Source organism: Heterocephalus glaber, unplaced genomic scaffold, assembly GCF_053883595.1.
Source record: "Heterocephalus glaber isolate CG9 unplaced genomic scaffold, H.glaber_assembly_v1.0 deba00001449, whole genome shotgun sequence".
Classification (NCBI taxonomy): Eukaryota; Metazoa; Chordata; class Mammalia; order Rodentia; family Bathyergidae; genus Heterocephalus; species Heterocephalus glaber.
Window position 1 is genome coordinate 25,216 of NW_028258300.1, and position 24,685 is coordinate 49,900.

The window sequence follows — 24,685 nt, forward strand, 5'->3', positions numbered from 1 at the left end:
CTGAGCTACCCCAGGAAGACCCTCTCCTCCTTGTCTCCTCTCCTGCTGCCGCTGGCTCCAAGTTCTCTCTCAGACGGTTACTGTCCAGGCTTCCTGAGTCTGCACACCCTAGAGCTGATGGCCCTTTGGTGTACAGCACACCAGGCAAACCTCATTCCTACCTACCTCCTCTATCCCACCCATGAGCTGCTGACTGCTGTGCAGCATTTCCCTCTGCTGGCAGGACCAGGTACTGCAAGAGGGCTGGGGCTTTGGCCACCCGGTGGGGGATTTCCTGCCTTTCCTTAGGGCCTGCTCTCTGGGCACCAGCAGGGACTCGAGCCCTACGCTGCCTGCTGGCTTGGCCCCCACCTACTCTCTGGCCTCACTTCCCAGAGTTCTTGTCTCACCGTTCTTGGTCCTTGCCAGCCTTGCCATCACACTGTCTGCTCCCTTCCACACAGCTTCTTGGCTCTGTCTGAACTCCTCCTCCTCCTCCTGCCCCCTCAGGTCATTAGCTCTTCTTTAATCTCTCAGCTCCAGTCACAACCTGACCCTACCTCTACCACGTGCCCATTGCAGGCTCTTAGCTTGCAGCACTGACTCCTAGTGTGGTTTTGCATTGATTCAAATGGTCCTTGGCTAACATCCATCTCCCTCACCCCAGGCCCTGCTGTGAGGCCACTGCATTTGGTGTGGAGAACTCAGCTGATATCTGGGGAATGAAAGGATACGTGCATGTCCCTCACCTTGAGCCCAAAGCGCTCCTGCCTCATTCTCCCCAGTCAACCCTAGCTCTCCCCTCATCCCACGCTAAGGGCCCCTCCACCACTCCGTGTCCGGCCTGAGAGGTGTGAAGAGCTTTCTTACAGGACCTCTGGGCTCTGCCTTCCAGCTCCCTGCCTCAGCTCCCTGTCCATTGCTCTTCCTCTAAATCCAGTCCGCAGCCTGCCCTCCAGGCCAGCCACTGCCTCTGACCAGGGCGACATCTACGCCTCAGGGCTGCTGGAAACCATCAGGGCCCTTAGAAGGGGCCTCTATTGCAGGGGTTCACTTCTTCACCAAGCCCCAGAGAGATTAGGTGAGTCTTCCTGGGCCACAGAGCTGTAGGGCAAGGGCTTTCTGGGCCCCCTTGATGTGCAGGCCCTTGAGCAGGTGCATGGCAGCCTGAGGTCCGCCCTGGCCCCTCACCTGGATGGCCTCGGCCTTGGCCTGGTCCTGCTCCTGCATGGCCTGCACCGAGGGCAGCGAGAACACGCTGTGCACGCACGTGCTCACCAGCTGTACCCGGTCCTGCACACCCAGCACCGGCCTCATGTGGCTGCAGAGACAGGGCAAGGTGCCTGGTGATGAAGGCAGTGGACACCAGCGGAGGGTGGGGGGTGCCCCGGGACACAGGGGTGGGAGGGTGTGGGCACCTCAGTTGGGCCAGTGTCTCCATGGCCTGCTGGCGGACGGAGGTTGAGAGCGAATCCAACGGCTCCTCCTGGATCTGCCTCTGCACAGGGCCACAGGAGGACAGTGAGGCAGGGGCCTCCTCATGGGGCCCTTCATCCGGGCAAGGCCACCAAACACACCCCTTGCCCGAACCCAGGAGCCCCGAGGAATCCTCAGGAAATGTTCCACCCCAGCCCTGTGGCGGCAGCTGTCTGTGAACCCATGAACTAGCCCAGAGCAAGAGAACGGGGTTCCCGCCTGGAAACTGTCTGGGCAGCTCCTTTAAAACCTCTTCCAGGGGGCCGGGGATTTAGCTCAGTGGTTCCTTCTCCTGCCTCGAAAGCACAAGGTCCCGAGTTTGATCCCCCGTACCCCCTCCCACCTCTTCTAGTCCTCCTCACTGTCAGGCCTGCACCTACACACAGTAGGTACTCGGCTTTCTTTCTCTTTAAGGGGCATAGGGCCAAATACTGTACACTTTTGTAAACTTCAGTGGTTATTCAACTCATTCTGGTAGGTATCTGAGAAGAAACTGCATTTAGCAACTCTCAAGTTCTCGGCCAGGGGGAAATGTTTTACTCCATTTAATAGTAATGGTAACTCTCCGAGGCCGGGCATGGTGGTGCACACCTGTAATCCCAGCACTCAGGAGGCTGAGGCAAGGAGGATTGCTCGGAGTTCGAGGCCGGCCTGGGCTACATAGTGAGTTCAAGGCCAGCCTGGATGACATAGAGAGACCCTGTCTCCAAAAACAACAAAACAAAACAAAAACACTTTTCCCAGCTGCACAAGGCTCTGCTCCCTAGGGTCTGTGTCCTCTCAAGCCAGTGACACAGGCATCATCGCACCATTCGTGAGCCTGCGAGGGTGAGGCCACGCCCCCTCGGGCAGGGGAGGCCAAGGCAGTGCCGGAGATCGCGCCTCACCCTGTGCGCTGCCCTTTCACGTCTGCCCAGTCTCATCAGCAGTGGGCTCAGGACTTCCACCCGCTCCCCACCCAGGGCTGCAGACCCCCCTGAGGCTCCGCACCATCATCTTCCTCATCACAGTCTTCTTCCCTCCTTCCAGTTGCAGCAGGTCCTGGGGAACCACGTGCTTGACCTGGGACAGCAGAGGGAAAGGACAAGGTCCCACGGGGTCCTGGGGATGACCTTGGGGGCCGCAGGGGGAGGGTGGACCCCTGAGGCCGGTGCCTGGAGAGGCCTGCATATGTCAGAAGGCAGAGAATCCCTGCTCCTCCATTCAGCTGAGGCCAGGACAGAAAGGACCCCAGCACTTCAGCCTGGAAGTCCACCTTGGCCACACTTCCACCTGCCTCCTGACGCAGGTGTTCTCCTGGCCCAAGCAATCTACCAGTCCCGTTATCTTAGGGAGAAGAGAAGATAAGCACGAAATCAGTAAAGAGCTTCATAAAGGAAAGAAAGACACGTCCTGGCCAGTTAGGGCCTCCGGGCAGCCTTGTTTTCCCCTGGCCCAGCCGCCACACCACAAGGAAGCACGGGGTGGGCAGAAGGAAGGAGGTGGAGAGGAGAGGCGGTCCTGATGTCCCAGCGCCCTGGGGAGCTACACTGTGTGGCCAGATGAACCCTGAGCAAGTCCAGGCCGATTTCCCTGTCCTGAGCAGAGCAGCCAGCCCCGCCATGCCTGCACCCCGGTTGAGCTTTCCAACCTCACTGTCCGGGGCTGGGGTGTCAGACAGCAGCTGGTAGAAGATTGGAGGGAGGTGGGGGGGGCAGACCCACTGCCCCAGCACAGGCAGAGAAGGCCCCTGGGGGGTGGACAGCTGGGCTGAGCCCTGAGTGACAGGAGCAAGCTGGGGAAAGGTCTGTCCAGCCCCTCAAACTAGAATGACAGCAGCAATGGCCCTCTTCCTGCAGAGAGCACGCTCAGCGCCATCCCCATGTTATCTTCAACCTTCCTCATCAGAGGAAGCACACGCCAAGGCCCTGAGGCAGGAAGGACTCTGGCGTGGTGAGAAACAGATCTTTTTAAAAACTTTCAGTGAGCTGGGCATGGTGGCACACACTTATAAGGATAATTACTCCAAGGCAGGAGGGTCACAAGTTTGAGGCCAGCCTGGGCCCCTTATCAACTTAAGGGTATAGTTCAGTGATAAGTACCCCTGAGTTCAATCCCCAACAGCCCCTGTGCCAAAAAAAAACCTTGATAAAGCCCCTAGTATGTGTCTGCTTTACATGCTGAGGATACAGTAATGAGACAGACAAAACCCTGATTTGTGGAAGGCTCGTTTCTGTGGGAGACATGAATGAGGACCCAGGGGACAGCGCCACAGAGACCTGGGGACTCTGGGGATGCCAAGGCTGTGGGTCTGGGGTGCAGGGTGGGGGGACAGGGAAGGGGCACTGCGAACCAGACAGGAGCCCTACCGGAGCCACTGCGCTGCCATCTTCTCTCTTCTCTGGCACCTTTTCCGGAGAGGAGGTCACTTCCTCGGAGGCTCCTGTGCGGCACGGTGTCCGGGGAGAGAAGGGGAGAGTGTGACCCAGCTGAGCAGTGCCAGCTGTGAATCAGCTCCTGCCGACTCCGCCCTGACGTCCTTCGGAGGAGCCCACCTCGGGGGCAAGCGAGGGTCCTATCGTCACAGCCCAGCCTCCAGGGCGGCCCGGGCCCAGGCTCTGGCCACACTGCCAACTTCCGGCCCCAGGCCAGCTTCCCTCAGGGCCTGGGCACAGGGGGCTTCTCCACCCCAGCACCCTCGCCACACCCCTTGTTGCCAGGCTTCCCTCCCTCAAGTCCCCTGCCTGCAGGTGGAGGAGGCCCACCTGCCTCTCTTTGGGAAAAATCCGTTTTTCTTTTGTGAAAGAGCCGTTTTTCCTGGGGGCTCCCCATTCCTGCACTGGGTGAGGCTGAGTCCTGCAAGGCCCTCCTCAACCAGGGCTGCGCCAGGACCCAAGCCTGGCCAGAGAGGGTTCCCATGCCCAGCCTCCATGATTGGCCCAGGGAAGGGCACTCAGCTGGGCGGTGCCAATAAGAGCCCTTTATTTATGGGGGCTGAGGGGACACAGAAGGAGAGCAGATCTCTGTCCTTGTGAGTCATGGTCACCAAGCCTGGGAAAGCCTGAACTCCAGAGGCATCCAGAGGATGGAGTGAGCCATGGGGGAAGTGAACACAGCTGGTGCCAGACCTTGGCTTCCAGACTCCACTCTCCATGGACACAAAATGGCAGATCCTGGACTTGGGCCAGGGAGGCCCGGATGAACCTGAGATGAACCTGTCTTGGGTCAGAAAACAGGGGAGAGAGCTCAAAGGATGATGGGAACCAGTGAGAGAGACACGAAGGTTTACCTGAATGGGAGGCCCCTGGTCAAATGAATGAAAATTTGAGTACCACGCTAGCTAATGACAGCAACAGGTCATAGTCTGTTGAATGCGCTAGGAAACCATGAACCTGTACTGATATAAATAAATAAATGAGTGGGTTGAAAGCTCAAGGAGGAATGGGATATTCAGAGTTTCAGAGTACCTCACACAAGGTGTTTGTCACAAAGCAGCAAATAGAGACTTCACACCGAGAACTTTGGCAGCAATCGCCTTACTCAAGTGATGGAAATCAAAACCATGACCCAGCCGGGGCATGTTGTCACACGCCTGTTATCCTAGCACTCGGAAGGGTGAGGCAGGAGGATAGCCATGAGTTTGAGGCCAACCTTGACTACATAGCAAGACCTTGCTTCAAAACAACCAGCTGGGGATTTAGCTCAGTGGTTTTGCCCCCTGCTTCACAAGCACAAGGACCAGAGTTCTATCCCTGATACCAAAAAACAAAAACAAACAAACAGCCAAGCAAAAAGCCCCAGAAGAGATGCAATGAAATAACTAGTATCAACTTGATGCGAACCAGAGACTAACCCAGATCTAGACACCCCCTACCAAATAGCTGGCCTGTAATCTTCAAATGTATCAAAGACATGCAAGGGAGTGCAAGGGGGCAGGGGATTTAGCTCAGTGGTTCCACCGCCTGCCTTGCAAGCACAAGGACCCAAGTTCAATCCTCGGTACCAAAAAAAAAAAAGATGCAAGGAAGCTGGGTGTGGTGGTGCATGCCTGTAATACCAGCATTCTGGGAGGCTGAGGCAGGAGGATTGAAAGTTTGAGTCCTAGGCAATTTACCAACTTAGCCTTGTCTCAAACAATTAAAAAGGGCTGGGAATGTAGCTCATTGCCAAGGCCCTGGGTTCAGAGACAGACAGAAAGAGAAAGCGGGCACGGGGGAGGAAGAGAGGAGAAGAAAGGAGGAAGCAAGCCAGGCTTGGGCGTGGTGGTGCACGCTTGGTATCACAGCACTTGGGTAGCTGGGGCAGGAGGGTCACTGTGAGTTCAGGGGTGTGCTGGGCTCATAGTGAGTTATAAAAGTCATAGTATAAACCACATAGTTTATAAAATAGTGCCAGGAAAGCAATATCCATGTGTAAAAGAATGAAGTAGGAATATTAGGTGTGTCCGAAGCCAGAATCTAAGGAGACAGAATGGTGCTTGCCAGGGCCAAAGAGGGGATATGGAGAATTGCTTTTTAAAGACTAGAGTTTCAGATTTAAAAGATGAACAGAGTTCTGGAGACTGATGGTGGTGATGATTGCGCAAAAATATACTTAATCCCAGTGAACTGTACGCTGAAAATGGTTAAGATGCCAAACTCCGGTCTTCAAGGCCCTGGAGGAAGTCATGGAGATGCCTGGAAGCTCAGCAGTGTTGCTCAGGCTGCTGTCACCATGGTGGGGACGCTTAAGTCTCCAGCAGAAGCTGCCGGGGCTGCAGAGGCTGCGCTCCCAGAACTGCGACTCCACCTGGGCACAGGACTTCAGGGCCACCCGCTGCATCCCAGCCACCCGCTGCGTCCCAGCGCCGGGCAGGCAGCCGGAGCACAGTGAGGCCCACGATCCTGAGGCCTGCTGCTGCGGGGCATGGACTCTTACATTCCAGTCCTCACCTACAGGTCACAGAGCTCGGCCTGGGGAGGGTCACTCCAGTTTTCCAGGAAATTATGGTAAAACTTGGACTACTGACAATGAAATGGCTGTGCTTTGTGAGGCGGTGGGAAGCAGGTTTTCCTGGGGACTGTTAGCCTCTACCTTAGACCTTGCGGCGTAAAAGCAGGAACATCGCATCACCCCTGCACCCCCTTCTTTCATCAAACTGTTTGGTTCAATTTGTTTAACTCGGATACTTGGTTTCTGGTTGTGATTCAGCTGTGTAGCTGTGTGAGAGGGAAATTTGGGGCCCGTTTCCATAAAATGTGTGACTTGAGTGTTCTGAGGTCCCTTCCTTCTTTGAAGGAATGCTTTCCGATGCCAATAAATGGCCCCACCGCTTTGTAAGTGAAAAAAAAAAAGAAAGATTAGGGGCTGGGATTTAGCTCAGTGGTTTCGCTACCTGCTGCGCAAGCACAAGGTCCCGAGTTTGATCCCCAGTACCAAAAGCTAGATATGATGGTGCACATCTGTAATCCCAGCACTCAGGAGGCTGAGGCAGGAGGACCACTTCGAGTTCAAAGCCAGCCTGGGCTACATAGTGAGTTCAAGGCCAGTCTGCACTACAAAGTGAGACTGTCTCAAACAAATTAAATAAAGAAAATTAAAAGCTTTTGTGCATCAAAGAATGGTGTCACAAGAGAGAAAAGATCACCCACAGAATAGGAGAAAATATTTGCAAGTTGCATATCTGATAAGGGATGAATCCTTAGAATATGTACAGGACTACAACTCAACAACAAAAACCAAAGAAATCAATCAAAAGTGGACAAAGGGGTCACACAGACATTTCTCCAGAAGCTCTCTGGCCAATAAGCACAGGAAAAGGTGCCCAACATCATTAGTCATTAGAGAAGTGCAAATCAAAACCACAGTAAGATACCATTCCACACTCTTCAAAATGGCTATTACAGAAAAACAAAATCAGAGCCAGAATCTCTGGGATCTGGTGTCCTGACACTGGAATATAGAGGCATGAGGAGAAGAAGAAGGAGGAGGGAAGTGGATCCCTGGGACCCAGGAAGGATCTGAAGAGAGAATTGAAGTCCATGGGGAGAGCCAGAGAGAGACTTCAATGAAAGAGGGAGGTGGTAGGCAGCGCTGTGTCCCAGAGTCCAGACTCACGGCATGGGAAGGGCAGGTTGAACCTGCAGACTCATGGTGACTACTGCCAACCCCAAACACCTCCAAGGAGAAAGGCACAAGTGGAATGGAGCAGTGGAGCAGTGGACTGCAGTGGCTGGTGAGTTATTCAGGTTCAAATGTCATCAAGGAGAGGGTGATTGGATAGTACCCATCTTGGAGAGTGGCCCACTGAGCTAGAATTCAGAATAGCCGTGGGCTGGCTCCATCTAGTGGCTCCCAGTGTCGCTGTGAGGGTGTGGAGTTCAAGTCGGCAGGAGGTCAGGGCCCAATAAATTGAAGAGGTAGGATCTTGCAACAGACTCAAAACCCAAAGGCCAGGTACACCCGGAAGATGTCTCTCAGAAGTAGTCATTTCCGAAGGGTTTCGAATACTAACGATAAAGCTACTCGCCATAAGGAATCTGAAAGCATCAACTCAGGAATTAAACTTTTAAAAAATAGAAAATGAGGGCCAGGGATTTAGCTCAGTGGTTTCGCCACCTGCTGCACAAGCACAAGGACCCGAGTTCAATCCCTGGTACCAAAAAAAAAAAAAAAATAGAAAATGAAAAATACACTTATACAAGATGGAACACCCCCTCCCCTCGGGCTTTCAGCTCACCAAAGGCAAACCCAGGGGGCAATGAGGTGGAACAATCTGAAAGCCACCCCCCTGGACTCTCTGAAGCGGAAACGGCAGAAGTAACAAAGCAGATGAATGAGGCGCTAGAAAAATTCAAAGCAGAAATAATTTCTCAAATAGCTACAGAGATGGTGACCAGAAAGAAAGACATGCTTAATGACTCTAAAGCCAGTACAGATTAAAAAATAGAGGAACTCAAGAACATGATGGAAACCATGAACACACAGCATAGGAAAGAAATGGAATCCAGAAAACAGATTCAAACAGATATCCAGGAGATCAAAAACACCACTGAGACTCAGGGGTTTACCTCAGTGGCTCCACACCCGCCTTGAAAGCACAAGGTCGTGAGTTCAATCCCTGGTACCAAAAACAAACAAACAAAACACTCCACTGAAAGTATACGCAACAGAAGGAGCCAATGTGAAGACAGAATATCAGATAAAGAAGACAGGATTGTGGTTAGCGATCATGACAAGAAAGATTTCTTAAAAATAACAAGAGACCATGAGAAATCAATCCAGCAGCTGCTAGATGATGCAAAGAAGAATAACATAAGTGGAAATAAAGACGTAAATGTACAATAAACATTGGGAAATGGGAAGAATATGTTCCAATGAGAAGGGTAACAAAGGGGAGGAAGGAAAGAGGGGACAAGAAAAAAAGAGAGAAAATCAAAGGGAAAAAATGGAAACAAAGCTTTTGTACTTAAGGGGGGATGGGGAGAAAAGCAAGATACATCATGTACTGGTACAAATTCCCTATGATGAATGCTATCATTTTGTATATATTTTATTTATTTATTTATTTATTTTGGTACCAGCAATCAAACTCGGGTCCTTGTGCTTTCAGGGCAGGCAGCAGAACCACTGAGCTAAATCCCGGCCCCATCATTATGTATATTTAAAATGTACCAGGGCTGGGGATTTAGCTCAGTGGTTCTGCCACCTGCCTCACAAGCGCAAAGACCCGAGTTCAATCCCCGGTACCAAAAAATTAATTAATTAATTAATTAAATAAAATGTACCAATATATGTTTTGTAAAGAAAAACAAAAATAAATCAATGAGAAAAAAAGAAAACAAATGTTGGCAAAAACATAGAAAAATGGAGCCCTTCTACATTTCCTACCTTGCTGGTAGAAATGAAAAATGGTGCAGCTGCCAAACGCTGGTAGATCCTCAAACACTGAAACCTAGATTTACCATATGACTCAGCAATTCCACCCAAGGCATCTCTCAAGGAGAAATGAAAACTTACATCTATCTATACAGAAACTTTTTTTTTGGTACCAAGGATCGAACTCAGGACCTTGTGCTTGCGAAGCAGATGGCAGAACCACTGAGCTAAATTTTAAAAATTGTTTAGAAAATGGACTATATATCAAAGTTTCCTGCCACCCCATCAGTATTTTCTTATGGTAATTACTTAGTTAATTTTATAAAATAAGAATCACTGTATGACATATCCAGTTTATCTTGTTGTGATCATGAAAAGAAGTTTAATTTTTCTTATGGGTGATGTCACAATACTTACATAATTTTAGTATTCTGAAAATAAGAAGTGTGATTCCATAATGGCCAACTGATGATTGAATCTCCCCAGACAACCATTCATATGAGTTTATAAATTTTCAATGTGGATTAAGACTTTTGAACTTGAAATCCAAAGATGGCAGTTACAGATCTTTTAAGTGATTTGTCAGTTTAAAACTCCAGGATTTTATTCTTGCCATATTTTCACATGTTGCTTATATAAAATTATTATTCTGAGTAGTGATCGCTTCCCTGTCGCAGTGCCTGTGTTTTATTTTGTTTTGTTTTGTTTTGTTTTTGGTACCAGGGATCAAACTCAGGACCTTGCTCTTGTGAGGCAGGTGGTAGAACCACTGAGCTAAATCCCCGGCCCAATGCTTTTAATTCTTTCAGGAAGATCCCAAGAAGGAGAATAGCTGGGTCAAATGGAACCTCCACTTTTAGTTCTTTGAGGAATCTCCACACTGATTTCCACAGTGGTTGCACCAGTCTATACTCCCACCAACAGTGGAGAAGGGTTCCTTTTCCCCATAGTCCCTCCAACCTTTCTTATTGGTTGCTTTCTTTCTTTCTTTCTTTTTTTTTTTCTGGTACCAGGTATTGAACTCAGGACCTTGCACTTGTGAGGCAGGTGTGGGCATCGCTGAGCTACATCCCCAGGCCAGTTGATTTCTCTTTTTTTCTTTTATTTTCCCAGTTGATTTCTTGATAATAGCCATCCTTTCTGGAGTGAGATGGAATCTCGACATTATTTTAATCTGTATCTCTTGAATGATGAGTGATGTTGAACATTTTTTCATGTATTTATTTGCTGTTTCTCCTTCATTTGAGAAGTATCTATTCTTCTCAGATGCTCGCTTTGGGGTTGGGTCTTTAAATTTGGGGGGGTCTGATTTTTTGAGTTCTTTATATATTCTAGATACTAGTCCTTTGACTGAGGAACAGCTGGCAAAAAATTTTTCTCTGTGGGTTATCTCTTCACTCTGTTAGTGGTTTCTCTTGCTGTGCAAAAGCCTTATAATAAGATGAGATCCCAGTTGTTGATTCTTTGTGATATTTCCTGTGCAATTTGGGTTTTGTTCTTAAAGTCTTTGCCTACATTAATGTCTTGAAGAGCTCTACCTATTCTATCTTCCAGCAGATTAAGCATTTCTGTTTTAATATTTAGATCTTTGATTCGTTTCTATTTTAGTTTGGTCCATGGTGAAAGATATGGGTCTTTTTTTTTTTTTTTTTGATTTTTACAGTAAGCAATTATTTTATTTCCTTGGCCTGATAAGATTGACTTCATTATACAAGAACCTGAAGCTGACAGGACAGACATGTGGATTTCCCCCACAGGAAGGATCCTTTTCATTAGCAGAGATGAAATGTCACATCTGAGTGCAGTTTCTGCTCCCCACCCCCTCCTCAGCCTCCAAAACGAAAAGAAACCAATAAAACCCCCATGAACTACTCAGTCATCCCTCTAAACATTTCTAATTAGCAGCTGCCGTGGATCAAAACCAGAGGAGGGAAGCAGCTGGCCATTGCTTAGCATCCTGTGCACATGAGACTGAGGGACGACAGCCAGGAAGCCAGAATCCTGGATGCCTGGGAAGTATACATAGTCTACCTCACCTCATTCCTGCCCCTTCCACCCGAAAGACGCCTCTGTCCCTGTACAACGAAACTGCTAAAGGCAACACGAAAGGAGTGGCTTTAGCCTGCAACTGAAAGTGCCCAAGGTTCAAGAAACTCCAAAGTAGGTTTGGGAGAGGGGGCACCAGAGAGAGAGCAGGTTAAGACAGAAGCACAACACTCAGTCAGTTCCAGTTTAAGGCCATCAGAACTAATCCGAATCAGAATCACCTTCCAGGACTGCTGTTTTCCAAAGTTAAAACAGCTGTCTAAATGTCTGTTTGGATATCTACCACCGCCTCCGGCATAGGAGGGTGACATTCACATATGAGAAGAGACTAGCGGGGGATGGAGGAAGTGGAGAAATAGGAGATCAAAGGCTACAACGCTTCAGTTACTGTTGGGTGTCTTTTGGTCCCCCGGTACGGTCCACTACAATTCCTAAGGAATTCCTGTTCCCTTTCCTACGTATCTTGTACGAATGTCAAAACTCAAATCTCTGCCCAAAGAGATGGGAATTGCTGCTGGATTGCATTCACCCCTGGCTTTAACCTGCCCACCTTCCGACCTCCTATGAAATGACAAAAAAACCTTAATTCTTGGCAATGCCATGACCTTAAGGCACCCTCATCGCTCTATCAAAGCCAATCCAGCAGTTCTGTCCTAACACGCTTTCTCCCTGGGCCAAGGAAGCAGCAAAAAAACATCAACTGAGCAGGTGAAAATGTGACGACAGTGTGTGCAGCGTGGTTTCCAGGGTCTTCGCCTCTGTCTTCTCCATGGTGGGAGCCCTCCCTCTCCTCCCTCCAGTCCCACTCACATCCCTCCCCTCCCAACAAGTCCAGGTGCTCCCATCTGCTGGGCTTCCACCACTCACTTCCCATAGACACTCTCGTCACTGTAGGCCACGTACAGAAAACAGTCTTCCTCGTGGTTGTCCTCATACAGCTGGCCCACGGTAGCACTAGTGGGAGGGATGGTACTGTTGACAAAGAAGAATAAGGCGTCCTCAGGTCTCAGGTGGATTCTCTTCCGGATTAAGGAGTAGAACTGGCCAACAGTGAGGTCGGAGGGCACTAGGTACTTCCTCTTGTCCAGATCAGGCACCCTGGCCTTAGGAGCCTTTTCCACGATGACCGGGACCCGGTCCGGGTACTTCTTCCGGATCTTCTCCCCTTCCTTTTTCCGATACTCGAAGGGGTGGTCCTCCTTGTACTGGAACCTCATGGTGGGCTGCGGGCTCGCTCCCCAGGTCCCGCGCGGGGCCGCCTCCCTCGCCGAAGACTGCGCCCCGGCTGGCTCGGCCGACCTGGGAATTCCCAGAGTCCGCTCCAGAACCGGCAGCTCCCGCGGCCACAGCGCCCGGCCCATCCGAGCTCCGAGGAGAGCGCCCGGCCTGCAGGTGGGGACGGGCCGGGTGCAGAAGCCGCCGCCCTGGGTCTATTTTTAATCTTCAGCAAGTGAAAGCCAGTTTTTTATGCATTATTTATTAACGAGGCTCTTTCTTCCAGTGCAGCTATTTGGCCCCTTTGTCAAAGATAAGGTGGTTGTTTCTGCATCTTCTAGTCTGTTCCATTGATCCTCAGGTCTTTTTTTCCCCCCACCATTACCATGCTATTTTTATCACAATAGCTTTGTAGTATAATTTCAAGTTAGGGATTGTGCTACCCCCTGCCTTGCCTTTGTTGCCCAGAATTGCTTTTGCTCTTTCAGGTCTCTTCTGGTTCCAAGTGAATTGTAGGATTGTTTTCTCTAATGCCCTACACCGAAACTTATAAGTGGATGTTCACAGTAGCATTATTTAAAATAACTGACAGAAAAATAAAATAAAATAGCCAACAGATAGAAACAACTCAAGTGGCTGTCAGGGTGTTTCTCTGACCTGATCTTGCTTATCTTTGAGGACAGGGTGCCTGCAGATCCCTCTTCAGGTAGGTAGCGATGACCAGCAGGCTGCAAGATGGCTGACAGAATGAACACCACTCAACCTCCAACTTCGTTTTTTTGTTTTGAGACAGGGTCTTGCTGTATAGTTCAGGCCAGCCTTGAACTCACTGTGTAGCCCAGCTGGCCTCGAATTCACAGTGATACTTCTGCCTCAAAATCTCCACTCATCCCCAGAAAGGATGAGGATAATTCTCCCCTTGGTAGGCCTATCTTTCCCCCTCATTTCTTTTATCTTCTACCTATGACTTTTCCACTCTCATTGGGTAGAAAAGCTGATCTGTGAGCCATTCTTCCTGCTTCTTCTATTGTTGGCCAGGAATAAACCTTCCTTCATTGATCAACCGAAGCTTGGTTTCATTTATTGGTTCTGAGATTCCAAGAGAGAAAAAGGACCCAGTTTGAGATCAAAAATTAATGAGAAATGGGCATAAACAAAATACGGTATGACCCATGCAGTGATGTTAGACATTACTCAACAACTAAGGTGCTGATCCAGGTGTGGTGACACATGCCTGTAATCCCAGCACTTGGAAGGTGGAGGCAGGAGGATCCCCATGAGTTCCAGGCCAGCCTGGGCTACATAGTGAGTTCAAGGCCAGCCTGAACTACAGAGCAAGACCTTGTCTCAAAAAACCACGGGGGCGGGGGTAATTGACATCAAGCTCCCCACTACACTGGTCTTTCACAGTAGTCACTCTCACACTGTAGAGTGTCTTTTTTTTATTCTTTCTTACTTTTACTTGGCCCAAACTTGCTCTGCAGAGCCTGTTTCTTTTCCTGCATTTATAAATCCAAAACCTTGCTGCTGTTTGCCTTGTCATGACTAATTCTTTGCTCAGGACAGAAAGAATGTAGAAACCACCTCTAGAAGGAGACTTCAGTACCCCAAGCCCAGTAACACTAGGGCTGGGCACGGGTAGGGGTGCAAGATTTCTTCTGGGAGTGAGAAAAATGTTCTAAAATCGATTGTGGTGATGGTTGCACAACCTTGTGTATAATTTTTTATAAACATTAAACAAAAGCTAACTAAAATCACTAAACACTAACACTAACAAAAATCACTAAACAAAAATCTCTCTATATAATAAAGCCATTAAATTGTACAAAGTGGGGAAGTATATTTACACAGAAAATCATATTTCAAAAATTCTTTTTAAAAATCAACTTGCAAAGACAAAGTTCCCCTACACATTAGCATCATCAAATAGGAATTGTATTAAAAAATAAGCTCTGATTTATGATAACAATGAAAACTATAAGTAGCTAGGGTTAACTTATCAAGGAATGCACTACAACTCTATGGAGAATTTTGAAATTCTAGTAAAGCGTGTATACCCTATAAAAGGAAAAGCTGAACAGGTGGCGAAATTAATAACATTCTAATAAAACTGGTAAGTAAGGGGGGTGTTGTTTGTTTGTTTGACACTCCAGGTGAATGTATTCTGAAGGGTATGAAATGAAAAGAATGAAGGTCTACTCATAGCTAAGTCAATTTGAGGTGGATTTTAAAGAGCAATCCTTACCCTCCCAGATATAAAAACGTACATATTTACAAAGCCAAGGTAACTTTTCAAAACTCCCAGTACGAGACTGGTAGGTGAACACACACAGATTAATTGGGAGGAGATATTTACAGTACCTGAACCTGACAGGGGTTAGTTTACAGAACTCTTGCTTTTTGGGGAGGTGCAGGCTCCACACAGTACCCAGGGGCCTGGCCCAGGCGCGGAGCACTCCTTCTCCACAGAGGTGAGTGGAGCCTGAACCTGGCTGGGCCTGAAAGGCATCCAGGAAGGGAGACCCTCCACGGGGAGAAGCCAGCACAGGCCAGAACGGAAGTACTGTCTGGTGGGGCCTTAGGGCAAGGAGGGCAGCTCCTCCTGCCCCACAGGTGCCAGAGGGCCTAGGTCCCCTTGTGATCCTAAGATCGCCACCTTAGCGGTTACCTAGCGCGCCTACTCCCTCCACCCCAGTCCCGGCACCGGGTCTGGGATCTGGATACGGAGTCTTCCAGGCAGGCGCTGGGCCTCACTCACCTTCAGGGAGGCAGCAGTCGGGTGCGGCGCCCTCATCCCCGGTGTTGGAGGTGGATGGCCGGGGCGGGTCCTGGCCCCCGTCCACACTGTGCCCCTCGCCCCATCGCTCTCGGTTCTCCAGGGAAGTGGTGAGGATGCTGTTGTCCTTCTCAGAACTGGAACGGACGTGCAGGCTGCTCAGTGACAGGGTGGAGGTGTCCCTGATCAAGAGGCTGGAGCTCAGGGTCTCCTTGGAGCCGAGGATCAGGGTCAGGCACGAGGGTGCAGAGAAGGCGGAGTTGGACCCGTGGGTGCTGGAGCTCAGGCTGGTACGATCGCTGGAGTGGGGAATCAGCGTCAGGCTCGAGGCCTGCATGACGGTCATGTTCAGACTGGATCTGGGACAAGCCACGTTGAGTGTCCCCTGGGAAGCTGTGCTCCAGGTTGCCCCAAAGGCTCCTTTCAGAACACTTTCGGAGAGGTCATGGGATGCCAACGTGACCAGCTCACTTGTGTCCAGGATTAGGGCCCCGCGAGAACCTGTAGCAAGGTTCAGGCTCTGCTTGGAGACGTTTCTGCTGCCCTGGCTGAGCGGCTGGCTGGAGTGGGACCCCAGAGACGTGTCAGAGGTCGTCAGGAGCAGCGCTTGTGAGCCCAGCCTGGAGAGGAAGTGGCCAAGAGCCAGGCTTCCTCTCGAATGAAGGCTTATAAATGGGTTTGACCCAGGCCTAGGATTGGAATCCCTGTGAGCCAACTCAAAACTCTTGCTCTGGGACAGGGATGGGAAGGCCTCCTCAGAACTCTGCCCAGAGGGGCTCCTGGAGCCCAGGTCGAGGGTCCCGGGAGAGCCAGGGCTGGGAGTAGGGCTTAAGGCTGGAGACAGGGGACCCTGTGGGTCAGGCCTTAAGACATGATTCACGTCCAGGTCCAGGGTCGCCACAGAACAGGAAGTGCAGGTCTGGAGGGAGCCTGGGGTGGTGGCCCTGCTGTCAGTAAGTCCAGGGGTGTTGTCTGTCACTAGGCCAGGGGCCTCCCCTGGGTCAGGACTCAGAGTTGGATTCACGTCTGGAACAAGCCCCAAGCCAGGACTTGGGGGCCGATCTGAGTTAGGAACAAGGGTTGCATCTGGGTCGGGCCCAGGGATGCTGCCAAAGCCCGGCCCTGGGGCCCCAGAGAAGTAGAGACTTGGCGTCATCTGTGGGTCTTCACAGGGCTTGAGATTCACCCCTGGACTCATTGTCATGTCTGTTGGGAGGTCTTTGGGTGCTCCTGCCCCTTCCATCCAGTGCCTGGCTGAGCTTACTGCACTGCACCTAAGAGAGAAGGTAGATGCAGCCAGGCCGCACTGTTTCAGCCTTCCTGAGGCTCCCCACTGCCCTCAGGATGGGGCGTCTTCCTGTCACCCCATCCCAGCCTTCTGTCCTTATCTCTAGGCTCCACCTACCTCCTGGGAATGACCACACCCAGCCCCAGCTCAGAGGCCACACCCTGGGTTCCCAGCCTCCTCCAAGACTTCCTGCCAGTCCCACTGCTCCTAGAAAAATCCTGTCCCCTTCCTTCCCTTGACTCCCAAGTGGCCTGGGCCCTCGATAGTGATGAGGTCTGGATGACAAAACTATGCACCTCGTGGAGCCTAGGAATTCTCAGGTCCTAGCACAGTGTCAGGCTCATGGGAGGAAGTCTGCAAGCAGAAAAATGAGGAATCTCTTCCACTTTAAAGCAGAGATAAAGGGAAAGAAGAGACTCCTCACCGGTTACCTACTTCTGGCTGACCACAGCAGGCCTGGTGACCTGTGTTCACCAGCAAGGATCTCTCAGCCTTAGGAGCTTGGGATGCTCCGAGCCAGACACAAATTCCAAAGTTGCTAGAATTCATGTGCAAGTGGTCATAGCACTCCATTCTCAAAGCCACCTCGCAGAGCTGCCTCTAGCCCTCAGCATTCAGCCTGTTCTGCATGAGGCAGCTCACGTGGAAGCCATTGTCCAAAATGGAACCTGCTTGACCCAGGTATCTGACAGCCAGGCGAGCTCCCCAGTCCCCTGTCATCTCACCCCAGCCCCGGGCCACCTTCCCTGAGGAACTGTTGGGGTGGCTCACCTGCAAGGATGGTGTTCTTAAGCAGGAGTGGGCCCCTGGGGGAGAAGCAGAGGGAAGCCAAGTCAGGGGAAGAGCGGCTTTTTCAACTCCTCCTGAGCAGCCCGCAGGCCAGACGTGGGCAGGCGTGCACCAGCTCTCCGTGAAGCACACACAAGTGCACACACAATCACACACTGACTCCTAGTCCGTGTGTTACACGGACTGCCCCATTGTTACACACAGAGGCAAAAGCCAAGAGGAGGAGGGTCATCCACTCCCCTGGCCCTTGAAGCAGCAAGACCAGCCCTGAGGTGCCCTCTGCCCAACCCCTCGTGGCTTCCTGTGGTCTTTAGGACAGAGATCCAGTGTTCAAGGTGCTCTATACCCGGCTCCAGTCCCCTTCACACCCCTCCTGTCCCTCCACATAACCCCTCTCCCTCTCCACTCCACCGGTTAGGCGGGGCTCCCACAGCTGCCACCCTTTCCCTACTCCCCTTTGCCAGTGGACGCCCACGAGGTCACCCTCTCAGGGCTCAGCATCCCCTACACAGGTGAGGCCACCTGCACCTTCTCAGGGCTCCTTGTTCACTTCCCTTCCCTCACTCACATCCGGCTTCCCCGCTAGACTATCGGTTTCATAAGAGCAAGGACGCATCGGCGGTGTCCTCTGCCACTCTCTAGCGTAGCACCTGACACACAGCAAAAGTCTGGTAAATGTTTGGGTTCACTATTTCATCTCATCTCTTCTTCACTTATCACCCATTCTCTCGCTGGCTCACATCTTCATGTATTCCTATTTATTTGGTACCGGAAGTTGAACTCAGGGCCTTGTGCCTGCCAGGCAGGTGTGGTGCTGCTGAGCTACAGCCCCTGGCCCCTTTATATTCATTTATGCCCTGACTCCTTCACCCGGTCATTTGCTCATTGCATACATTTTGCTCTCCATCTTTATATCGTAGTTTGGCTTTGGAAAGATCACAGATGTGGAGTCACGATGTAGTTCTGAGTTCAAATCTCAGCTCATCTTCTTAGTAGTCTGGGTGAACCTGGGACAGAGACTCCTCCCCTGCCCTTGTCCTCCTCCAGGGTATAAATCTCTGTCTTCGGGGAGGTTGAAGTTGCAGGGCCTGCCACGGAGCGCCTGGCTGCCAACCCCTTACCTAAGTGATTGCTGCTCATCCCGCCCCACTGAGGGCATAGGGCAGTAAGGCTCAGCGCCCAGTGGGAGCTACCTTCATCCTAAGCCAGTGGCTGTGGCTCAGTTTGCCTTGGCCTCGGGAGCAGGAAATGCATCCCTACCATCATCACCCAGGGGAGATTTTACCCTGAAGCTAAAGCATTTAAAACATCAGGGCTCCTCGATCTCGCAGACCCTTGCCAAAGCCCCAGACTTAATTTCATGTTCATAATTTTTTCTTTTTACCTGAAGAGGAGCCTGGATTTTAATCTTCCCTTCCACCCATGCGCACAGGCACTTGTATACACACATACACACCGGAAATAGTTGTGAAAGGGGCACATTTTCAACCCCGAGAAATCCCGGTGGTACAGCCCGTGGGGCGGTGAGCGGGCTCCTGGGAGGCCCGGTGGTCGGGCAGGTGCACGGGTTGGGTTGCTGGGCAGAAGGCCACAGGGCCTAGCCTGGCCGACCCTTCCTCTTCCACGAGAAGTCGAGTCTCCCCATCTCCTGGTCCCCCATCCTCCTCCTCTACTCCACCTCTGTCTTCAGAAGCAGTGACGGCCACCCAGGCTTGCTCTCGGTCAGACGCATGCGTGGAGAGGAGCAGGGGCTGTGGGGCGCTGGGTAGGACCCAAGGCACTAACGGGACTCATTTCCTACTGATGGCCTCACACTGCGTGCTGTCCTTGGTCCCCAGCTCGAGTGCCCAGGAGACAGGGCAGAGCCTGTTAATAAAGCAGATCCTCCTGTCCAAAAGGCTCCATTCTCTCTCCCTGACTTCAGTGATCTCCTCCAGGCCCTGGACAGGGGCTGCTAGAGTCCCCAGAGGACAGAGGCACCAACGAATTCCAGTTCCTCAGTTTAGGAGGAACGTGTTGGACACGCCCCGGATACTCCCACACACATGCGCCTGTGCACGGCATCTGCGGCTGAGCACCTCAGTCCTAGAGCAGCCAGCCCCGAACTCCACTCTCCCTAGGTTCCAGCGCAATCCCGCAACACCACCCGAGGCCAACTGAGCGCCACCGTGCACTCTTACTACACCTGATCTGGTCAAATTCTGCTAACTGGCTGCAGAACGGCTCCCCTCCCGTTCTCTCCCCGTCTCTCTAGCCACCGGGCGCTCTCTAGTCCAGCTCCCATTGCCTCTGGGCTGAATCTTGGAATCATCTAGCAGCAGGGGTTCCTGAATCTAGGGCCGCTCCCAACAAACCATTTCCAAATTGAGCCTCCAAGAGATTCCTTTAAAAGCACGTGAAGCCAGGTCTAGTGGCACACACTTGTAATCACAGTATTCTAGGAGACTGAAGCAGGGGGATCACAACTTCAGGCCTAGCCTGGGCAATTTAGTGATTTAGCAAGGCCCTGCCTCAAAGAATAAAAAAGGGCAGGGGGATGTAGCTCAGTGGTAGAGTGCCCTTGGGTACATTTCCCAGTACTATAAAAAACAAACAAAAATAGATTAAAGAGCCAGGTGAAGTGACACAGGCCTGTAATCCCAACTACATGTGAGGCTGAGGCTGGATGATCACAAATTCAAGGCCAGCCTGAGTAATGTAGCACAATCCTGATTTTAAAAAGGAGGCGGAGGCAGAGGAGGAGAAAACCAGGTGTGGCGGTATACACCTGCAATCCCAGAACTCAGGAGGCTGAGGCAAAAGGATTCCTATGAGTTCAAGGCCAGTTTGGGCTACATGGTGAGTTCAAATCCAGCCTGGAGTACATGGCCCTGTCTCAAAAAAACAAGCAAACAAATGAAAAAGACCTAAATGGGGCTGGGGATTTAGCTCAGTGGCACCATCCCTGCCTGGAAAGTGCAAGGTCTTGAGTTCAATCCCCAGGTACCAAAAAGAAAAAGAAAAAAGACCTAAATGAAAGAGATAAAACTCTTAGAAAAAAAACCAACATGGAAGTAAATCTCTGTGTCCTTAGATTTGGCAATGGAGGGGTCACTGGGGATTGAACCCAGGCCCTTCACACTACCTATATCTCTAACTCTTTTTTATTTTGAGATAGGGTCTCACTAAATTGCTAAATTACTCAGGCTAGGCTTAAATTTATGATCCTCCTGCCTCAGCTTCCCAGAGTGCTGGGATTAAAGGCTTTCGCCTCCCAATTTGGCAATGGTTTCTTAAAAGACACTAGGGGCATAAACAAAAGAAAAAATAGATAAATTGGAATTCAACAAAAATAAAAACTAAAGGGCACTATCCACAAATAAAAAGATAGCCTATAGAGTGGTAGAAATATTACCAAGCATAAGACTCGTAAGGGTCTGATGCCCAGAATATAAAAGAACTCCTACAACGGAACAGCAAAAAGACAAACAACCCAATTAAAAATTGGGCAAGCTGCTATGCTGGCACACACCTGTAATCCCAGCACTCAGGAGGCTGAGGCAGGAGGATTGCCGAAAGTTCCAGGCCAGCCTGGGCTGCATAGTGAGTTCAAGGCCAGCCTGGGCTATTTAGCAAGACCTGTCTCAAAAGGAAACAAAACAATTAGTCAAATTGGGCTGGGACGACCTCTAAGGCAGAGCTCCATCACACTCTTGTCTAACACTTGATCCACATCACTGAAGAAAAAAATTGAGCAACTTCAACAAACAGTTCTACAAAAAAGGTACATAAATGGCCAATAAGCACATGAAAAACGTGTTCAAGGTTATTAGTCATTAGGGAAATGCAAATCAAAACCACAGTGAATAGTATCTTTTTTTTTTTTTGGAGACAAGTTCTCGCTATGCAGTTCAGACTGGCCTTGAACTCACTATGTGTTGGGAGCAATGCTACATAATTCTAGGGAAAAATCATTTGGTTAGCCTAGTTCTCTTGCCTACAGCCCAGCTACAAAATAACTCCAGTTTGGCCTCCGGTCACAACTGAGACTTCAGTGATCCAGTGATCCTGTGATTCTCCAGGACAAGAAACATCCTGGGAGAATAAACATCTGCTAAGTTCCTCGTTGTTCTTGGACTGTTAACATCTTGTTTGCCCGAGATGTACTGAACTCTCTGCAAGCCTTCTGTTACACCTTGTTTATCCCAATGTGAACTATTGAACTCTCTGCAAGTCATTTGTTACGAGGTACTGAATAAAAGGTGCAGCAAGCTGGGGGCTTTTGCCTTTGCCGCCCAGAGCAGCACTGATCAGACCCAAAGCTCAGCTTCTTCTCAGTCTCATTTTTCTACCTTTCCTGTAATTCGCTGTGTGCTGCCGTGGCTCGCAGGAGACCAGGACTAACTGCAGAGGTTCTGGTAACATCCCTTTTCCCTGTTCCCTACAACTATGTAGCAGGGGCTGGCCTCAAACTCAAAGCAGTCCTCCTGCCTCAGCCTCCCAAGTGCTGGGATTATAGGTACACACCACCACACCCGGCAACAGTGAATATTATTTCACAGCCACTAGGTTGGCTTACATTTTTTAAATGGAAATTAAAAGTGTTGATGAGGAAGTAGAGTCAGAAGCCTCCTAGCTTGCTTGTAGGAACAGGAAATCAGGACAGCCTCTGAGAATCGGCCCAGGAGTGAAGGGCTAAGGGAACTCAACCTCCTGGCATCAGAGACCATTGTCCTGATCGCCCAGCAGGTTCCTTCTGATTGTGCAGGGGTCGAAAGATGTGAAGCCCAGCTGATCTACTTTTCTGTCTCAGCAAGTGGCAAAGGTGGAATTCAAACTCAGGTCCTCTCGGCCCAGTTTTCCCAGAAACACCACAGATTCCCAAGTCTTGAATGGCTCAGTGAGACCACATCCTCCGGATCTCATTCCTGTTCTCTCCACGACTCCTAGGTGCCTGCCTAAGGGAAAGTCCCATGGAATCCAGGCAACACCCCTGATTCCCAGCTACAAACAAAACCCCAGGGCTCCGGAGCCTGACAGACCTGAGCGGGGGCACCTGCCCTGGGGCTTGGGCCAGTGGCTTTGCTGGTCTTAACACTTGTGGTGGGACAGGGGACAGGGAGGACCCACGGGAAGGACGATCCCAGTGCCTGACCCGCAGGGCGCATTTGTCCAATGCCCATCCCCCCTTCCCCTGGGTGGGGGCAGGTGGGAGTACTGGAGAACAGGCCAAGGTCTGGCCTCCAGGTGCTCTGGCTTCTCTTCACCAGCTGCATCCCCAGTGCTTTTTAAAATTTTTTAAATTTTGAGACAGGATCTAGCTAAATCACCACATTGCCCCGGCTAGGCTCAAACTCGCAGTCCTCCTGCCCCAGCCCTCTGGGATGACAGGCAGGCGCCACCACACCCAGCCTCCCCTCCCGGGGTCTTCTCACCCTCTTTCCTCTCACCTCCTCCCTACTCCACCCACCACAGTCTCAGGACTCAACATCTCACTTTGAACCTGAATTTCCCACGTCAAGTTCAGAGCATTACCTTCACCTGGGGCATCCACACGATAACAGAAAATTCAGCTTTAAGTCAAAGATAGGAAGTAGCAACTGTGGAATTACAGCCGAGCTCCCAAGCCCGGGCTGGGCTGGCATTGTGAGGTCACCTGCATCTGAAGTCCCCCAGCCAATAAGGGCCCTGCTCCTGCCTTCACAGTGGGGAGAACCAGTCCCAGCATTCTTGGGGGCTGAGGCAGGAGAGTCACAAGTTTTGCCTGTTTTTTGAGACAGGGTCTCACTCTATAATTTCAGGGCTTTTGGGGGGGTACTGGGGATTGAACTCGGGACCTTTCGCTTGTGAGGCAGATGGCAGCACCACTGAGCTAAATCCCCAGCTCCTCGCTCTATAATTCAGGGGGCTTGAACTCACTATGTAGCCTCTGCAGTCCTCGAACTCACAGCAATCCTCCTGTCTCAGCCTCCCAAGTGCTAGGATTGAAAGTTTCAGACCGGTTTAGGCAACTTATTTAGACCTTGCCTTAAAATTTAAATAAAATAAAGAGTGCCAGGGGGCGGGGGATGTAGCTCAGTGTAAACACCCCTCTGGGTTCAATTCCTAGTACCACAAAAAAAATATTTTTAATTAAATTTTATTTTATCCCCCCCCCTCCAAAAATTAAATTTTTATAAGGTCTGTGTTCAGATGTCTCCCACACTGTCTGGAAAGAACCTCACTGGACTGAAGACTGAGTTGCTGGCCTGGCATCCAAGACACCCCTCAAATGCCCCTCAGTTCTGTTGATCTTGGGGTGACCAGGGCTTTGGACCCAGGCGGTCTGGGATGAGGAAACTGAGACCCCTAGAGAGGAAATACTGGCCAGTGTCACAAACCAGGACAGCTTTTTGTTGGTCCAAGTCCTCGATCTTTCCCCTGCCCAACCCTTGTCCTCAGTCCGGTACAGATAACAGTGTGAGGTGGGGCAGGGGCCAGGGCCCGGCCAGGGGCCAGAGACCTCGGGACAAGGAAATGAGGACCCTGGGACTGACTACCTGTCTGAAAGACCTCTTTTTAAGGATGAGCAATAAATAAGACAAGGTTATAGTGACTGGACAGGAAAACCAGGGGCACCACTTACAAAATGAGAGAGGGAGCCAGGCACGGCGGTGCTTGTCTGTCATCCAGCACTTGAGAGGCCGAGGCAGGAGGAGCACCAGGATCTCAAGGCCAGCCTGGCTATGACTTGGTGAGTTCAAGGCCACCCTGAACTACTCAGTGAGACTCTGTCTCAAACCAAAAATAAATACATAAATCAATTTTTAAAATAACAAGAGAGGGTCTGTCCACAGTGTGGCTTCCTGCTTTGACCCAGGTCAGGAAACCTCAAGGTATTCCTTGGGTGACATACTGCCCAGAAATCAGCCTCAGCAGCCCTGGTCCCCACCCTTAGCACCTGTCCCTGCTCCTGGCCGCTCTGACGCTGCCCTCCTGCTCGCTGCTGCTGCTCCAGGGCCTGCTGCCACCCACAGTCCCCTCCCCGTGCTCCTGTCCTCATCCTCTCTCTCCTAGTGAGTGTTCTCCCTTCAAACCCGCTTCCTCTCCAGCCGCCCAGAACTTGCTCCATACCAAGGACTCTTTAGGCCGCGCTACTCAACCAAGTCCTTCCAAGTTCATCTCCAGATCAGCCCTGCCCCTGCAGCCCCGCAGCCTGCATCTCAGCTCCAGGCCTTGTCAAGGGAGCCCAGACCTGCAATGGTGGTTTTTATGTTTTCTCAGAGTTCAGCGCTTTTACCTGTCTGAGCATTGACTTGGTA

The 24,685-nt window shown here is 50.8% G+C and overlaps 1 protein-coding gene and 1 pseudogene across 1 annotated transcript in view; both read right to left on the bottom strand.

Moving 5' to 3' along the window:
- The window catches only part of LOC147827341 (maestro heat-like repeat-containing protein family member 7), a 43,004-nt gene extending 18,943 nt beyond the window's left edge, over positions 1–24,061 (bottom strand). Inside the window, exons 1-7 of the mRNA XM_087214697.1 lie at positions 22,920–24,061; positions 17,388–17,422; positions 15,311–16,602; positions 3,804–3,877; positions 2,446–2,517; positions 1,398–1,477; positions 1,171–1,300 (exon numbers count right to left, since the gene is read on the bottom strand). Of these exons, the coding sequence (XP_087070823.1) occupies positions 1,171–1,300; positions 1,398–1,477; positions 2,446–2,517; positions 3,804–3,877; positions 15,311–16,571 (1,617 nt within the window). The 5' untranslated portion in view covers positions 16,572–16,602; positions 17,388–17,422; positions 22,920–24,061. The remainder of the gene's footprint in view (positions 1–1,170; positions 1,301–1,397; positions 1,478–2,445; positions 2,518–3,803; positions 3,878–15,310; positions 16,603–17,387; positions 17,423–22,919) is intronic.
- Positions 12,056–12,610, bottom strand: LOC147827342 (gamma-aminobutyric acid receptor-associated protein-like 1 pseudogene; annotated as a pseudogene).
- Positions 24,062–24,685: the final 624 nt, after the last annotated feature.